General features: G+C 40.1%; 1 protein-coding gene across 1 annotated transcript in view; it reads right to left on the reverse strand.

Annotated features, from left to right (window-relative positions):
• The window catches only part of Syt10 (synaptotagmin 10), a 72,865-nt gene that overhangs the window by 36,978 nt on the left and 16,003 nt on the right, over window positions 1-19,884 (reverse strand). The window contains exon 2 of the mRNA XM_048350990.1: window positions 7,516-7,873. Coding sequence (XP_048206947.1) covers window positions 7,516-7,873 — 358 coding nt within the window. The remainder of the gene's footprint in view (window positions 1-7,515; window positions 7,874-19,884) is intronic.

Below are 19,884 nucleotides of genomic sequence, written 5' to 3' on the forward strand. Positions count from 1 at the left end.
TGTTCTTGTCCAAACCGGTTTCTCATTGTGCTTCCTAATTACTTCCAGCAGGTACTTAGAATTCTCACACACAGCGACAGATCTGTCTATAATTCCTCATTTTCAACAGATTATTTTGCCACTGATGATTTCATTTTTTTGCTTGTATACAAATGGTTGTGGTTTATGCCATTTATTTCTGTCAGAATCAGGAAAAGAAACATGGGGTGAATTCTAGGACAAGATGGGCACGAGCTTCAAGGCACCTGCTCTCATCAGAGTCTAATGGAGCAGTAGTCATGCACAGCAACAACACAGCAAAGAGCGGCTGCCCATGCAGGCCCAAATGAACCTTGGCATCCAGAGTTTGTATTGAGGCCTCACAAGGAGCCTTTCTGAAGTACATGCACACCTTATAGCTCCCTAGATAAAAAACCATCAAGCAGGTATTTATCACAAATCATTCTATTAGCATAAAATTTCTGACCAAATTAATATCAAGTGGCCAAAAGCCATACATCTTTCATCAGGCAGAATGCCCTAAGGGCTCACTGCTAATTTCTTGCATGCTTGCCAAGAGCTGGTCCTTAAGACACATCTGTCTTATGATTGTGTTGGGTTTAAGTAGTATAGCTCTGCTTCACTTTACCATATACTCAGTAATGAAAGCAAGATACAAAACTGCAAATGTAGAAAACTGACATATAAATCTAGATGTATAGGTACAGAGTAATAAAAAACTAATTTCAGGGCTATATAAAGCCACAATACATAACTATCACTTTAGTCTTGACTACGAATGATAGACAATTTCACTCTTTACACTATCAACGAATGCACAGAAAAGCACCTCTCATTCTCAGCCTGTCAGTATACCACCATCAATCTGCTCCTTATACCAGTGCAGTGTGATCTCACCCCTGGAGGCCTGTATCCGAGCAAAGTGAAGTGCAGTAATGATCAACCTATCAAAAGCCTTCATTCAATGCTCATTATGCATGTACACCATGCTGGAACTTAGGAAGGCATAAAAGTAGGTCACCCTCTTATTCTTTGTAAGTAATAAGATGCTATAACTAATTGTGAGGTTGTAACTACAAATTTAAATAGTAAGGTTATAACTGGGGAGAGAAAGCAGACTCTCAGGTACAGTTTCTGTAAGGATCTTGGAGCAGATTAGAAAAAGAATTCATTACCTAGACAAGGAAATAGCATGAACACACAGAGGTAAACAGAGTCAAGGTATTCAGAAAGGTAAGGACGAAGCTGAGCACCTTTCTTGTGTAGACCATGAAAGATCTATTGGTGTAGGCAAATCAAGAGGATACATCCATTACTAATTTAATACCCATACCCTGAGTTTCTGTGCCACTTTGTGTAAGCAACCAAAACTACAAGCACCACAACAAAACCTCAATACAGAAGTGGATACAGAAGTCATGTATGTATAACTGTGCATGGATGTAGGTTTGATTACTCCATATCTTGGGGGAAAGCTGGCATTAGAGATGAATAATTTGATTTACAATAATGTGCTCTATGTCAAATGTTAAACTAGACTTCATAATCAACTATAACATTTCTTCTTTCTTTCCATACTAAGGTAATTTCTAGTGTGGTAATTAATGCAAATGAGCAGTTTTGAGAAGTAAAAAAAGTCAAGTTTTTAATGAGAAATGCATTTCAAAGCCAAATAGATTTAGAATTATGAATCTTGTCATTCACTGTAAAACGTACAAAATTCTAGATTTCTTCTTTTTCTCCTGTTGTTTTGTGTGTGTGTGTGTGTGTGTGTGTGTGTGTGTGTGTGTGTGTGTGGTGGGGTGCTGGTATTAAGGCTTAAACTCAGGATCTGGGTTTTGTCCTTTAGCTTTCTCATGCAAGGTTGGTGTACTCTACTTCTTTCTTAAGCTACAGTTTCACTTCCAGCTTTTTGCTGGTAAATTGGAGTTAAGAATCTCATGGACTTTTCTTGTGTGACCTGGCTTTGAGCTGTGATCATCAGATCTCAGCCTCTTGAGTGACAAGGATTCCAGGTGTGAGCCACCAGCATCTGGTTACAATTCCAGACTTCTAATTGCATAGGAAAGACAGGGAAGGTCCCTTAATTCTCCAACTCTAAATTACTTATCCTCAGCTGAAATTTGCAACCAAAGTCTTTAACTGCCAAAAAAAAGTAGCTCTTATTGGCTTTCTACATTGTAATGTGATCCATCAATCTAGATAAATTTGAATTCTTGCTCCAGCCAACTGCATGACTTCAAGCAATATTTATAATCTCTCTAGGCTTTTGCTAATTCACAACTAATCAGGATAATTAATAATACTTACTTTATACAGATTGATGAAAGATTAGCAGAAGGCCTGCATTGGCATAGTGATAAAGTCGCAAGTGATATTGCAATGATTTATTTAAGCTGCGTGCCAGTGGTTTATGCTTGTAATCCTAGCTACTCAGGAGCATCTGATGATGGCAGTTCAAAGCCAGCACAGGAAGAAAGCCCCCATGAGACTCTTACCTCCAATTAACAACTCAAAAACTACAAGTGGAGCTGTGGCTCAAGTGGTAGAGCACCAGCCTTGAGCACAAAGAGGCTCAGGGACTAGGCTCAACAACTAAACAAAAAAAAAAAAAAAAAAAAAAAAAAAAAAAAAGGAAAGATTAATTTTTCAGCTTGCTTCCCTAGCTACCCATATAAACAAAGAGATTCAAAGAGATAGATAAAACAATAGCAAAAATCTTGCAAAACTGTAAATTTGTGTTGTACTTTCTTCTCCCAGAAAATACTACGTAAAATCTAATTTTATGTTTTTGATGATTGACAGAAGGTTTTCTGACATAATTACTGTTTTGTTCACATAATTACTGAGAAAGCTAGGGATAAAATGACATATATTGATTGTCCCAAGCCAATTCATGCCAAAGCCACATCTTTACATGGTTTTTTTTTTTCAGTACCTAGGCTTGAACTTAGAACCTGTACAAGGTTTGTCTGTTTGCTCATGACCACTTGAGCCACAACTCTAGTCCAACTTTTTGCTGGTTAATTGGAGATGGAGTCTTGAGAACTTTGCTGCCTGTGCTGGTTCTGAACTATGATTCTCTGGGTGTCAGCCTCTTGAGTAGTGAGGATCACAGAAAGGAGCCACCAGTACCTGGCCTTGATACTGTTTATGTTGTTGTTGTTGGGTTTGTTTGTTTTTTGCCAGTCCTGGGGCTTGAACTCAGTGCCGGGGCACTGTCCCTAAACTTCTTTTGCTCAAAGCTAGCACTCTGCTACTTGAGCCACAGTGCCCCTTTCAACTTTACCTGTTTATATGGTACTGAGGAATTGAACCCAGGGCTTCATGAATGCTAGATGAGCACTCTACTACTAAACCACATTCCCAGTCTTGGATACATTTTTTGTTCAAGAATTTATTATTTCCTTCTCCCATAGCTTAGAACAATCAGTCTTATATTGAACAGATAATATACTAAAACTAGGATTTTTTTGAGGTTTCTGAAAAACGTAGGCAACCTTAAATTTCTTCGTGAGTTAAGTTTTCCAATGTGAGGTATACTTACCAACTAAAAGAAGTTGAATAATTCTGAAGCTAAGCTGATAAATACTACTTTTGTTAATATAGTACCCTTTAATTCTTAGTTTAATGTTCTCCCTAGTTTTAGATGCCTGTGGCCTCTACTTTCAGTGGTAAACTAAGACCTGGGTATATTAAATAATACTAAATGTATATATTGAATATATATTAGTGAATGCATTGACATATAGTGGATATATAGAGAATTCCAGAAGTAATTCATACCATTTTGCTTTGTCTATGCCAGTACTGAGGCTTGAACTCAGTGTCTGGGTGTTGTCCCTGAGCTTTCCTCCTCAAGGCTGAAGCTCCATCACATTAAGACACACCTCCACTACTAGGTTTTACTAGCTCATTGGAGGTAAGACTTTCACGAAATTTTCTACCTAGGCTGGCTTTAAACCGCAATCCTTCAATTTCAGCCTACTGAGTATCTAGGATTACAGGTGTGAGCCACCAGTGCCCAGATCAGTTCATAAGTTTTAATTTGGTCATTTTTCTGACTTGTGTAAGGAGATCTTGGTCCATTCTGCTTGTTTGCATCAGTGTGTGGTTCACTCTTCCTTCTCTCTCGTGTTTCTATGCTGCATGTGCTACCTTCCTTGTCACTTGCTGCATACCTGGTTATCAAGTGTACTGCTGTGACAGAGCCATGCTGTGTCCATGTGACCTCACAGGGTGGCTGTATACTACCTCACAGTGCCTTGCATGATCCATGATTGCATCTTCTCACACCATCACAGGAAGAAAGGTGAGTACAGGACAATAAGATATTGTAAAAGGGAGAGACCAGAGGCACACAACTGTAATCACAGTATAGTGTTGTCATCATTCAGTTTCATTATTGGTCATTGCCATTAACCTCTTACTATTCCTAAATTACCAATTCAATGTTATCATAGGCATGAATGCATAGGAAAAGTGCATCCATTTTCCTTATGTATTAGCTTGGTACTTACAGGCATCTGGGGAAAATTTCAGGACAACCCTGCAGATAAGAGGAAGTGCTAGTGTTTTAAAATGTTTTGCTGTTTAATTGAATATTAAATATCAAATCCAGGTACTTACTGATAGTTCATACCCATCATCCTAAGGATTCAAGATACTGAAATCTGAAAATTAAAGTTCAAAGCCAGCCTGGCAGAATGTTCTTGCAACTTGTATCTCCAATATAGCAGCAAAAAGCTGGAAGTGGAAGCATGGCTAAACAGGTAGAGCAGCAGCCTTGAGTGAAAAAGCCAAGTGAGAATGAGAGACCTGAGTTCAAGCTCAGTAACAGCACACAAAAAAAATTAAAGATCATATTTTGTCACAGTTTTCAGGGATTGTACTAATGATGATCAAGGAACTACATAAATCACCTTAACAGAGGTTACACACATTGGGACAATGTTTTAGAAAAGAGCAAATTCAGCCAGTGCTGGTAGCTTGTAAACCTAGCTACTCGGGAGGCTAAGATATGAAGATCAGGGTTCAAAGCCAGCCCAGAAAGGAAAGTCTGTGAGACTTTTATGTCTAGATAACCAACAAAAAGCCAGAAGTAGAACTGTAGCTCAAGTAGTAAGAGTACTAGCCTTGAGCAAAATACTTAGGGATAGTACCCAGACCATGAGTTCAAGCCCCAGGACTGACACAAAAAGAAGAAAATAAAAAGAAAAGAAAGAAAAGAGAAATTACTCCTAAACATATTTTTTTTTCATTTTTAGAACATGTAAAATCCAAATATATTAGAAAGTTATGATATAACAAAAGTACTCATAATTAAAATGAACATTTATTGGGTCATATTATTGCAAAAGTAACTGTTAAAAAGTCAAAGGCCACTGTTGAGAAAAACACAGCAACCTAACAACTAGGTATGAGGCATGGCATGGTTGTCGTATGAAAAAGAGTCCCCCATCCATCTTCCTAAGCCTACAGTTCCTTATCTCAAAGGGTAACAATTATTCTTGCTTCTCCCGCTGGAATATACTTCAGAAAGGAGTGGATTCATTTATAAATACAAATGCTATTTTATCTTCACAAAAGATATGTTGAATAGCCCTTCAGGCCTAGCAAACAAACATGACCCAGTTTTCCAATTCGACACATTTTTAAACCCACAAAAGTATGTCATGGCAGACAGTATAGGCACATCCCAGGCATGGAGAGGTAGGAGGTTAGGTTAGGAGGGAATTTAGTTAGCAGGAAACACAAACTAGCCTCCCACAAGTTAGCTATGGATTTTTCCCTGCCCTAGAACCAAACCAGATGCTATTGTGTGAAGCAGAGAGAAATGGTCATGGTCATGTTTTAAGAATGAATATATACTTAGCAGAACAAAAATAACTCTTCACTTTTTTATTTGGTGCTGTTTTGGGCTTGAAGTCAGGGCTTGGGCACCATCCTTGAGCTTTTTTGCTCAATGTTAGTGCTTTACTATTTGAACTACAGCTATACTTCTGGCTTTTATTCCCCCATTTTTTAGTGTTTAATTGAAATTTTCTGCCTTGGCTGGCTTTGAGCCATGACCCTCATATCTTGTAGCTAGTATTACAGGCATGAGCCACAAGTAATTGGCTTGGATCTTTTTTTTTCCCTTTATAGTGAATACCATTTGAATATACTGTGGCAGATTATCATCATTGTTATTATGATTATGATTATTATTTTGTATGTGCTGGTACTGGGACTTCAACTTAGGGCCTTACACTCTCCCTTAGCTTTTTCCACTCAAGGTTGGTACTTTACAACTTGAGCCACACTTCCAATCCTGTCTTCTTTTTTCTTTGCTAACTAAGTGGAGATAAGAATCTCACAAACTTTTCTATCCCAGTAGCTTCAAACCATGATTCTCAGATCTCAGCCTATAGAGTAGCAAGAACTATAAATGTGAGTCACTAGTACAGCTTGATTGATTTTTTCCAATGAATCTTTGTAGGTGTTTTCTTCTTTCTCCTCCCCGAGTGTAAACTCCTTGGATTTGTTCATAATAGATTCGTATGGAACTCCTCACTATGAGCTTTTTGTACCCATGAGCTTAGATAAACAGTGACTTTTCTATTACTACTGTAAATGCTAAATACTTCTAAACATTGGTCTCTGTTAATGGGATCATGAACTATTACATGATTCCTAATCTTTAAGATCTCCTCGATCTATGTTTCAAATGCCTGTTTTGAACTTCTTGGTTGATTAAACTAAAATGAAAAGATTATATATATATATATATACATATATATATGTATATATATATATATATATACAGTTCATGCCTGTATTCCTATGTACTCAAAAGGTTTTGATCTGAGGATCACAGTTCAAAGTTAGCCCAGGCAGACAACTTCATGAGATTATTTCCAATGAACCAGCAAAAATCCAAAAGTAGTGGTGTGGATTAAGAAGAAAAACTAACAGAGATTATGAAGCTATGGGTTCAAGTCCCAGTACCAGCACACACACACAATAGTAGATATGATTTTATACACAATAATAATAATAAAGTATGATTTTGCTGAGAAGTTAGATTCTACCAAGTCCTTATGTGCTCTTTATTTTGTGGACTGAATTCAGGACCCCAAACTCTCTTGAGCCACTACTCCAGCTCTGGTTTTGGGGGAGAAGAGGTCTGGAGGAAGTTCTTGCTCAGCTGGCTTCAATCCATGATCCTCCAGATCTCAGCCTCCTAAGAAGCTAGCATGATGGGTGTGAGCCAATCAGACTACTGTTTGTCTTTAGTTTCTCCCCTCCCCACTTCCTCTTGTCTTCTTATCCTAATTTTCTTGACTACGTTATGTGTTCTATATATTTTCCATTTTGTTCTACTGCTTTCCTAAGTTTCTTGCTCTTCTGAAGTCTCTCTCTCTCACACACACACTCACACACATGTGCACATGCATGAGAGACAGACAGAGAGAGAGAGAGAGAGAGAGAGAGAGAGAGAGAGAGAGAGAATATTGATCTTTTTTTTTTTACCGGGAGGAAGATGTTGGCTCAGTTGTCTGTCTTTGCACACGTGCATGTTTAATTAAATGTTCTTTTAAAGCTGTTTGAACTTCGGCTGGGATGTCAGGGGAAGTGTGGCTGATTTTGATTGCAGGCTCCATAGCTTTTACAACTGGCTTTTCATGTTCTTTGTCTTCTTTTTTCTCTTCAGTCTCAAAGACTTGGGTGGGCACATGGGAAGGGCTCTGAGGAGCCACACTCTCACTGGGGGCGACAGGTTTGCTTTTCCAGCAAGGCCAGCACAACTTCCAGAACACAAAAAGTGAGACGACTAACAGAGCCAGCCCGCAGAAGCTCACCACAACCGCTAACAGGCTGACAGAAATATCTGCAAAAAGTGACAATGAAAGAAATATTAGTCAATACTGTGTATCAAGAGGCAGAAAGAGACAGGATAAATACTTGAAAAGTCTCATTTGAGCTAAAAGTCTTCCGCTGTGTGCAGGAAAAGCCTGATGCATGCATGCTAGCCCCCAGTATACCACAAAGGACTCAGATTTCTTTGAGTGTGTGTGGGGCCTAGAGACTGGGCACTTTTTGGTTCAATGCTAGTGCTTTGCTACTTGAGATACAGTTGCATTTCAGGCTTTTTGCAGATAATTGGAGATAAGAGTCTCATGGACTTTCCTACCTGGCCTGACTTTGGACTGTGATGCTCAGATCTCAGCCTTCTAGGTAGCTGGGATTGTGGGGGTGAGCTGCTGGCACCTGGCTAAAGGACTCTAAATTTTGCAAGTCAAGGTTGACAATCTGCCATACACCATGAAGCCATGAAGTTAAACTCTGAAGCTGGGCCCAACAGGAATTGCCACTAATTGCTTTGCTGTTGGTGTAGAGGACCCAATCATTGTCTAAACCTAGAATAATCTTAAATAGTTATATGACCTGCTTAGTAAAATATCAGTGAGAGATAACACATACTATAGTCTTGAGTGGTACATAATTACTTACATTGTCAAATTCCTTAAGTCCTTTCTAATCAATTATAAATGCTTAATAAAAAGAAAAATCTGCTTTTATATTGGAGCTGGTGACTCATGCTTGTAATGCTAGCTTCTCAGGAAGCTGAGATCTGAGGATCACAGTTCAAAACCAGCCCAGGCAGGAAAATCTGAGATTTTCGCCTCCAATTAACTAGCAAAAAGTCAGAAGTGGAACTGTAGCTCAAGTGGTAGGGAGTTAGCCTTGAGCAAAAGATCTCAGGGACAGTGCCTAGAACCTGACTTCAATCCCCTAGACTGGAACACACACACAAAATTTACATCCAACCCAACCCTTCTCCTGGATTTTCTTCATTTCATAGGCTATGCATTGCATATTATGATTGCATTCGCCCCCTTTCCTCTCTTCACTGGTCTATCCCCTCTCCCTATCTCTTTGACTCCTCCTACCTTCAACACCTTCACTGTCCTGGGATTCATACTGTTGAACTGAGTTGTTTTTCCTAAGGAATTACACTGAATTCTCCCCTGAAAATACCATACTGGTATCAATACATTTGTATACACTTGCACGCAATGTTGTATGTGTTTACTCCATAAAGGAAATGAAAATCAAAACAACACTGAGATCTCCTCTCAGCCGGGTTAGAATGGCCATCATCAAGAATATGAACAACAGATGCTGGTCAGGATGTAGCAGAAAAGGAAACCTAATACATTGTTTATTGTATTCAACCACTCTGGAAAGCAGTATGGAAGTTCCTGAAAAACAACAACAACAACAAACTAAACATAGTTGGGTGCCAGTGGCTCAGGCCCACAACCCTAGTTACTCAGGAGGCTGAGAGCTGAAGATTGTGGTTCAAAGCCAGCCCAGACAGGAAAATCCATGAGACTCTTATCTCCAATTAACCCCCAGAAAACTGGAAGTGGAGTTGTGGCTCCAGTAGTAGAGCTCAGCGACAGCACTCATGCCCACCCAGGTCCTTGGTTCAAACCCCAGGACTGAGAAAAAAACAAACACCACAAAACTAGCCATAGCACTACCCTATAATCCTGTAAATTCACTTTGGGCATTTGTCTAAAAGATCAAATCAGAACATGACAACTTATACTGGTCTCTAGGCATTCACACACAGTGAGACCAGCGAAGGATACTCTTAGGAGAGGATGTCAACATAATGATACTTATCTTTAATAGCCACTCTAAATTTACTAGGGGTCATCTCTCCTTAGACTTAACCATTGGTGAAAATGAACGGGTCTGGTCAGCCTCTGCATTCGTCAACAAAATGTTCTTACTCAGTATAAATGTATACAATCATACAACATTTGCATATATATTACTGTGGAAAATAATCAAGGAAGGAGCAAATAGCACTCAGAGAATTGAACTCAGGTTTATTACTCTGGTGAGCCCAGGGCAGTTATGCTATGAAGTCTGAGCCCCCACCAACAGGAATACAATACTTTTACAGCATTTGTTTTTGTTCTGGACAAAGCAGAGGTGTTTTGAGTTGTGTTTTGCCCCAGCAAGTACAGAGTTCCAAAAATTACTTGGACCTGGCAATAGCAGGCTTTTCCTTATGAAGTTGAGTTAATTCTGATAATGGCAGGGTTGAGCTAGTTCTGGTAAGGGCAGTGTTTTTTTTTAATCAATACATGTGGTTCACTGTCTATTTCTTCCTTCAGTGTGCTTTGTTTCACCTATACTGAAGATCTAACCTTATGCTAGGGTATAACATTCCATAATAATCCATCATTATGCATAGATGAATTCTGCTCAGTAATGGATATTTCAACACAGTTGAATACTCTTGTTCCTTTCTCCTCATTGCTTGTATTTGTGATTGGTTTTTGAAAAAGCAAATGGGTCAATGGTTGTACATGTAGTGAGTTTTATGAGTATTTCCAAAATGAATCCCCAGATTACTGTAACAAAGCATCATATGAGTTAACCTCATATGATAAGGTCATATGTGGTCAGTAACCTTCCAAAGAAAGGTTATTATATTTTCATGCACACTGATCTGATGAGGAATTAGTACTTTGTTTAAATTTATATTTTTTCTGAGGAAAAATACAAAATTTGTAGCTAATGGAAATCACTAAGGCATTTCCAAGATGCCATTGCTCCTTTATGATGTGCATAAAAATTATTTCTATTGTTGTGATAGCACTGGGGCTTAAAACACAGGGTCTGGGTGCTGTTCCTGAGCTTTCCTGAGAAAAGCTAGCATTTGACCACATGAGTCACAGCTCCACTTTGCTCTATGAAGTTGGAGCCAAAAGCCAAGTTAAAAGAATAATAGGACAGTGTGAGGCTCCATGAAGGGGAATATGCAAATAGTTTTTAGTTTATGGCTTGAATCTCTCTCTCTCTCTCTCTCTCTCCCTCTCGCTCTCTCTCTCTCGCTCTGATTTTGGGCCTTGAGCTCAAGGCTAGTGGTGTAACCACTTGAGCCACACTCCACTTGCAGCTTTTTGGTGGTTATGACCATCTTTCCTGCCCCTGCTGGCTTTGAATCTTGATCCTCAGATCTCAGCCTTCTGAGTAGCTAAGATTACAAGCATGAGTCAGTAATGCCCAATCAACATCTCTTTTCTTTTTACTCAGGGTGTCACACTTGAGAGAAAAAAATCTCTCCAGGCCACTGTTTCTAAGAGATGGCTTTGGCATTCATCTGTTTTCATTTTTGGAACAAGCCCTGTGGAAATCTTTGAGTCCTAATTCCATCTTCCTTAGTGCCAAGATCTATCTTCCTAAAATTAGCATCCTATTCTGTCACTTCAGTGACTATATAATATTTCCTCTAAACCAAAGCACTTTTAACAGAGGAAGGTTGTGCTATCAATAAAGCCAGGGTAGCAGATTCTGTCCCGACAACAGTGATATATAGTCACCGCACTTTCCTCAACCTCGCATCCCTCCTGCTCTCTTGTGAGTCATCTGACTCCCAACTTTGCATGATTTCCTACTGCATCTTTGTGATATCACCCCAACTACTGACCCAGCTGTGTTCTTGTGCCACTCTCATACCCTGACTGTGCGTTCTTTTCTCAAGGTTTGGGGCATGGAGACCATCTCCTGTAGTTCCTGTCCATGCTTCAGTCAACAATCAGCCCCTACAGTATCATCTCCCTCCCTAGAGGCCCCTCTGCCTGCCTGCCTCTGTCCCTCCCTCCATTCCTTCCCTCTGATTCTGGGTCTTGAATTCAGGGACTGGGTGCTGCCCTGGGCTTTTGTGCTTAAGGCACTCTACCACTTGGCATCAAGGCTGTATGTTCAGCTCATTGGTGGTTAATTGGAAATAAGAGTCCCACAGACTTTTCTGTCCCGGCTGGCTTTGAACCAAGACCCTTAGACCTCAGCCTCCTGAGTAGCTAGGTATGAGTCAATGCTGCATGGCCTACCTCTTTTATTCCTTAGGACATCTATACACACAGATTAAGTCTCTAAGCCAAAACTTTTGGGGTATAACATGCTTCACAAAATATTCCTACTAGGGATATTAGATGGTAACATGGCATACATTATCTAAGATAACATGAGTAATCAAACATAGTATTATATCTACACAGAAATGCACAAATAGATTCCACTGAAGGGGATTATTGAGGGACCATAATATTCACACTTGTTTGCTTCTGTAAACATTCTCTCTTACCAAAATATTCATTCCTTGATCCTTCAAAGCAGGAAACATATTTAACTGGTCAAGATGTTTATAGAATACAAACATTTGGAAGCTATCAGAAAAGGGACTTCAATGTCTTTGAATTTTTTAAGAGACTGGATAACAAAAAGCTAGGTGACATAGAAGAAACATGCAGAAAGCATTCTACTAGGATATATTATTATATAGTTGTTGTGGAATTATTCAGATGGGTTCAAAGGTCAACACTGTGTGACTTCGTAAAGTTGAAAAGTTGCTTTAAGAATCTTAACAAAGACAGGTGCTGATGGCTCATGGCTATTATCCTAGTGACTCAGAAGGCTGAGATGTGGGGATTGTGATTCAAAGCTAGCCCGGGCAGAGAAATCTGAGTGGCTCTTCTCTCTAACTAAGAGCAAAAAAAAGCTGATAGTAAGGTGTGTCTCAAGTGGTAGCCAGCATTGAGCAAAAAGGCCAAGCAAGAATATGAGGCCCTCAGTTCAAGCCTGAGTAACACACACACACACACACACACACACACACACACACACACACACACACTTAACAAAATAAGAGCAATTAAATTTATTTCATAAGAAAATTGTCAGGGGTAATAAGGAAAGTAGGTAAAGTTTTGCCATTGTATTTTCCTTAAGTATTAAATATGATATCAACTGTTTAATGCAATGTCATTGTAATAAAATTTTTTCTATTCAATAAGCGACTAAAGAGGAGGGCAGTAAGGAAGGCAGGCAGACAGGCAGGAAGGAAAGGAGGAAGGAAGAAGAGAAAAAGAAGTAGAAAGACAAATAATCTAACTATTAAAGATTAAGGAAGAATGTAGGAAAATGTACAGTCCTCAAATTTTTTTTTTTTTTTTTTTTTTGCCAGTCCTGGGCCTTGGACTCAGGGCCTGAGCACTGTCCCTGGCTTCTTCCCGCTCAAGGCTAGCACTCTGCCACTTGAGCCACAGCGCCGCTTCTGGCCATTTTTTCTGTATATGTGGTGCTGGGGAATCGAACCTAGGGCCTCGTGTATCTGAGGCAGGCACTCTTGCCACTAGGCTATATCCCCAGCCCCCCTCAAATTTTTTTAATGATCTTTTGTGATTGTAATTCAACATTTAACTGTGATATGAGAGACGTTCTATCATAAGTTTGGACTTAAAGAAAAATAGCCCCAGAAAAGTTTTACGTTGATGTGTTGAAGTGATCAGATATTCACTTATTTATTTATTTGGTGCCAGTAGTATGTCTTGAACTCAGGGTCTAGGTGTTGTCCCTTAGCTTTTTCATGTAAGGCTGGCACTTTACCACTTGAGCCACAGTCCTTTTTCATAACATTTTCATAGTTCACTTAAAATAAGAATTTCATGGAGTTTCTTTGCTGGACTGAATTGAAACTTCATTTTTTTATATCTTAGTGTCCTGCGAAGCTAGGATTACAGGAATGAGCCACTATCACTTGGCCCTGATATGTATCTCAAGAAATAATACTGTGCTATTGGGTGCTGGTGGCTCAAGCCTATACTCCTAGCTGAGATATAAGTATCACAGTTCAAAGCCAGCAGGGGCAGGAAAGTTGGTGAGACTCTTACCTCCAATTAACCACCAGAAAACCAGAAGTGGCACTGTGGTTCAAAGTGGTATAGTGCTAGCCTTGAGCAAAAGAGTGCAGGGATAGTACCCGGGCCTTGAGTTCAAGCCTCATGACCAACAAAAAAAAATAGTAATAATACTGTGCTTAAAGAGAACATAGAGGAGAAGACAATCTATGTGGGAGAATGTGGATCTGAAGGTGAGTGATTAAAACAGGAAAAAGAAGCCTCAGAGGAAACCTGAAAACCATAGAGAGAGTGTAAAGACTCAGAAAGGGCAAAAACATGAATCACTGGGAAATGAACCGGCTGGTGAAGAAAGAGAGGCACGATTTCAGTTTTGGCAGAAGTACTTGTGATCACACAAGTAGAAATCTTGGGAGCTGTTGGCTGTGCAGTGCAGATACAATGGACAGGCTTCTCAACCAGGGCATCTGAATGGATGGATGAGAATAGTCCTTCCACAGAATTGTGTTTAAAGACAGAGAACTTTGAGAAATATGAAATGTTAATAGAAGGATTGGAAGAGGAATTGGAGACAGGGCTCAAGTGATAGAATGACAAACTTAATAGCTAAGCAAGACAGGGTACTGTTGGCTCACTTCTGTAATCCTAGCTACTCAAAAGGCTGAGATCTGAAGATTGCAACTTAAAGGCAGCTCAGCAGGAAAGTCCATGAGACTGCTCTCCAATGAATAACTAAAACAGCTAGATGTGGAACTATGGCTCAAGTGGCAGAGTGGTAGCCTTGGGCCAAAAAGCTTAGAACAACACCCAGCCCCTGAGTTCAAGCCCGAGGACTGGCATCAACTCCCTCCTCCACCACCACCACCCAGAAGAAAAAGCACAAACCAACAACAAAAAGAAAGAGCATGGAACCCTGAGTTCAAGCCCCAGTAGTAGCAAGCGTGCATGCACACACACACAGAAGGAAGGCTGGGAAAGAGTAGAAAGAGACATAACAAGAACTCAATGATCTTTCATAGTAACTAGGGAAAGAATATTCAAACAAGTAGTTAGCAAGCCAGCAGCTTAAAATGTTAGACACGTTGAAAACAATGGCTATTATCTTTCAAAGGTAATTCTTTTGTTCAAATACTAGGACTAGAGCTCAAGGTCTTGAACTCTTGCTTGGCTTTTTTTTTTCTTTGCTAAAGGCTGGCACTTTAGCACTTGAGCCACAACCTATACTTCTGGGGTTTTTTGCTGATAAATTGGAGGTAAGAGTCTCAATTTATCTGCTGAGAATTACTTTGAACAGCAATCTCATCCTCTTGAGTACTGTGAGCCTGTAGTGACTGGAAACAATTCTTTAGTGAATTTGACGAGACCTATAAAGCAGGGGCTACGTTAGCCAGATGAAGGTGGCATAAATGTTTAAAGAAAATGAAGAAGCAAATTCTGTGAACACAGATTTCCTTCAAGAAATTGTACTTAAGGAAAATCAGAAAAAGAGAGCAATAGCTAGACAGCACACAGAACTGATAAAGGTGTTTATCGATTATAATGTATAATATTGTAGCCAGCTTTATACTGATAAGAAGGAATTAACAAACAAGAAGAGATTGGAAGTAAAGCAATTCATAGTGAAGGCCTACAAAATGTGACAATAGATAGAGAGGAAGACCTAAGTGAAAGAAGTAGATCATTTCTTACCTTGTAAGGAAAAAGGAAAAATTGTTCCAGAAGCCCAGTTTAGAGGGTTAAAATACCATCCTTTTATTATTGCATATACAATACACATGTGAGTTCAGGGGTCACTCAATCCCATAGTTGGGAAGTAAACACAAAGACATCAGCACAAGGTTTCATTTCAGCAACAGCAGCTCTTTGTGTTCAGCTTCCTCAGATTTTAAGGGATAGTTTTTCATAGGTAGCTGGGTAAATAGCTTTTTCTTTTGCTTACTGAGATCAAGACCCTTGATGTATGTAACTTGCAAAGATAAATTATGTTCAGTGGATATCTCTCTCTATCTCCCTCTCTCTCTCTGTGCCTTTCCTGGGGCTTGAATTCAGGGTCTGGGCACTGTCCTTGAGCTGCTTTTGCTCAAGACTAGTGTTCTACCACTTGAGCTACAGCACCACTTGTGCCTTTTTTGGTAGTTTAGTAACTGGCATCTTTTCACAAAAAAGGAACTTAGAGTTAACTGTCAATTATATTGGGATATTTGGGAAAATTTGGGATGTTGAAGAGAGTGAGAAAAATCCTAAGCAGAAACAATAGAGAACAGGAGAAAATGGAATAAGAAAAGGTAGGATGCGAGGACTTCTGGGAAGACGGTGGAGGAGCAGCAGAGCCCTAGCTGAGCTCCCTCCCACATCGCAGTTTTCCCACCCCAGAGAAACTTTTACACCTAGAAAGACAGCCAGTGTAATTTTGAACAGTACAGGGATTCTGGCCAGGAAGGAAAAATTGACTTTGCTGGTGTGAAAACACAGATTTGAGCTCCGGGTGGCATCCCACTGCCACTCCAGTGCCGGTGCCGGCACAGCACCCTGCACTCCACGCAGCTAAAGCACTCAACGGAGACCAGGGAGAAATCCTCCAGACAGCGGTGGACAGACACAGATTGTAGGCTGAGCACGGATGGGCCAAAATGACAGAGAAAGCATGAGTACCCCACGAAAGACATTCTCACTCGCACCCATAGAGCAGATTCTGGGAGGTCGCCCTTCCCCCACTGCCAGAGCAAAGCTCCATCTTTGACACTGGCATAGGGTCAGACCAGACTTGAACTAAAGCAGGCCTAGGGAAAGCGAGGACAAAGCTGCCATCTTTGAGAAGGGCGAGAGGGACTGACTAGTGAGAGCCAGCTCCGCCCAGGAGAATGACCCCTGCCCAGGCTGGGGGGGGGGGGGGGCTTGTCCTGGGCCACGGCTCAGCTAGAGGTGCCCCTCCCTGCCCGCTGGAATTCCTCAATTAAAAGCAAAAGCGGCAAGCAGCTACCATACCGGCGGCACAGAACAGCCACAGGGAAGAACAAACAGTTCCCGAGACAGAGAACAGTCCCATTTAGAAGCCCAATTCCCAGCCCGAAACGGAGCTGAATTCCATACCCTATTCTACCCAGGAGGCCGGCCCACCCAGGAGGGAGGAACCTCCCCCAGACAAGCAACTCTCAGCTGGGTAAACCAGCCAGAGGCGCCCCGCCCTGCTGAGTCCACAGCCTATTCAAAGCCAGGCGTTAAAGGCAGTGGCCCCACAGCAGACTAGAGGAGCCAGGGTTCCCAAGACTGTTCACGTCCCCCATCTAGACAGGACGCCCAAGCCTTACCTGCAAGCTGTGGGAACCACAGAGACCCAGGAGTTCACTAACAGGGGAAGAGAGTCAGGGCAGATCCACCCCTTGCAAACTGAAAGCAAGTCAAACCAGCCAAGCAGCAAAATAGACTGCAGACCATTGCAAGGAAACCAGAGACTGGAGAAAGCCCACTAAAACAAGGAAGACTCCATTTTTTTTTCCTCAAACATTTTTTAAGCTTTCATTTTTTATTTTTTTACTCTCCTCCACATTTCCATGTCACTAAAACTAAACCAAAACCCTCCTGACTTACTGCCAGGACCTCCAGATTCCACTGACTCCTGGTTATTGGATAGAGAGTATCCCTGCTTAATCCGAGTGAATCAAAGTCCAAAAAGAACTTAACATAAGAACAAAAATTGCTCATAGGGTTGTAACAGTAAATAAGTAACTAATGAATACAGGGCCCAGGATCAGTTGTTACACTGAAATTATATTCTTTAGGAACACCAAATCTAATTTTATAGATAGGTATAAAAGGTATCAGCATATAATTGGGAACTTATAAGATTTACACAACAGTGCTTGGTAAGGACTGCTTTGGGTCTTAAATGGTGCTCACAGGTGCTTGGAGATTGGCATTCCCAATCCAAATGGGCAGAAGAAACAAGAAAGATGGCAAACAATGGAGTCTTTTTTCCCACTCAAAACAAGCAGGAAACAGAGCAGTCAATCAAAGACATAGAAGAGAACCCTCAAAATGCTCTTCAAAGTCTACCGATAAACATGTTAAAAGAAAAGTTTGAATCAATACAGCAATCCTTCCATAAAGTAATAGATGATTTCATGGCCTCAACACATAGAAAGATAAATGAAATTCAAGAGTCAAATGAAAAGATAGCTACCCAGCTAAAAGATTTGAGAGACAGCACTCAAAACCAAATTAATGAAGTTAGTGAAGTAAAGAAGTCCATGAAGGACCTAAGAGATGACATGGAAATCATCAGGAAAGACCAGTCAGAAGGAAAAGAAATTTGAAATCAAGTAGCTAGCCTACAGTCCCGATTAACTGAAGCAGAGGATCGAATCTCAGGAGCTGAAGATTCCCTAGACACTATGGAGAAAGATAAAAAATCAATACAAAACCAAATCAATCAACAAAACAGATCACTCCAGGAGTTCCAAGACATAATCAGGAAGCCTAATTTAAGACTAATAGGTATTGAGGAAAACCTGGAGAAAGAAGTTAATCCAATAGTCAACCTATTTAACAGAATATTAGCTGAGAACTTCCCAAATATCCTGAAGGATAGGCCTATACAGATACAAGAAGCATTTAGAACCCAACCGACTAGACCAGAACAGGACATCCCATTCACACATTGTGATCAAAACAGAATCAATAGAGCTCAAGGAAAGAATCCTTAAAGCTGTTAGGGAGAAGAAAACAATCACATATAAAGGAAAAGCAATCAGAATTACCCCAGACGTCTCAGCAGAGACCATGAAAGCAAGGAGAGCCTGGAATGAGGTATGCCAAACCCTAAATAAAAATAACTACCAACCAATAATACTGTACCCAGCCAAACTCTCATTCATAGCTGAAGGTCTTCCCCAGTAAGGAAAACTGAATCAATAAATCTCCACCAAACCAGCTTCACAGAAAATCCTCAAAGATGTACTATACAGGGAAAATAATCAAGATCCCAATACAGACAATGAAATGAACCCTAAATAGTAAACCAGAATATCAGATCAAGAAATGGGAAGACACAGCTTTTAACAAGATAGTGATAATGAAAGGAACAAATGATCACCTCTCAATCCTAACTCTCAATATTAATGGACATAATTCTCTAATCAAACGACATAGGCTCACAAGTTGGATCAAAAATCAAGATCCATCTTTCTCCTGCCTCCAAGAGACACATCTACCAAGCAAAAGTAAACATCTTCTAAAAGTGAAAGGCTGGAATCAAATCTACCAAGCAAATAGCCCCCATAAGCAGGCCGGAGTTGCAATCCTACTATCCGACAAAATTGAGTGCAAATTAAAAACGGTAAGAAGAGACAAAGAAAGTTACTACATACCAATAAAGGGATCTCTCCTACAGGTAGACATACCCATCCTAAATATCTACACACCAAATACAGGAGCACCCAACTACACAAACAAACATTACTGACTCTAAAAATACTCATAGACCCAAACACATTGTTAGTTGGGGACTTTAACACTCCACTGTCACCTATGGACAGAACAACATGCCAAAAACTAAACAAAGAAACAACAGAACTAAATGATTGCATAGACCAACTAGGCTTAACCGACATCTACATAATATTCCACCCAGCAACAACAGAATACACATTCTTCTCAGCAGCACATGGAACATTCTCCAAAATACATCATATCCTAGTGCACAAAGAAAATCTGTACAAATTCGGAAGTATCAAAACCATTCTTTGCATTCTCTCAGACCACAATAAAATTAGAGCTCAACTCAAACAGCCACCACAAAAAATCCTACAATTCATGGAGATTAAACAACAGACTGCTGAACCATCAGTGGGTCACTGAAGAAATTAAAATGAAAATTCAAATGTTTATGTAATTCAACCAACATGAGTACAGAAAGTACCAGATCCTTTGGGACACAGCAAAGGCAGTACTCAGAGGAAAATTTATATCTCTGAGTGCATACACCAACAAACTGGAGAAACAGCAACTCAATAATTTAAGGAAGCAGCTTAATTTCCTAGAAAGAGAACAACAAGCCAAGCCCAAGTCAATAGTCGGAAACAAATAATTAAAATCAAATCAGAATTAAATCAATTAGAGACAAAAAAACCATCGAAAGAATCAACAAAACAAAGAGTTGGGTCTTTGAAAAAATCAACAA

This window comes from Perognathus longimembris, chromosome 1 (genome assembly GCF_023159225.1).
Source record: "Perognathus longimembris pacificus isolate PPM17 chromosome 1, ASM2315922v1, whole genome shotgun sequence".
NCBI lineage: Eukaryota > Metazoa > Chordata > Mammalia > Rodentia > Heteromyidae > Perognathus > Perognathus longimembris.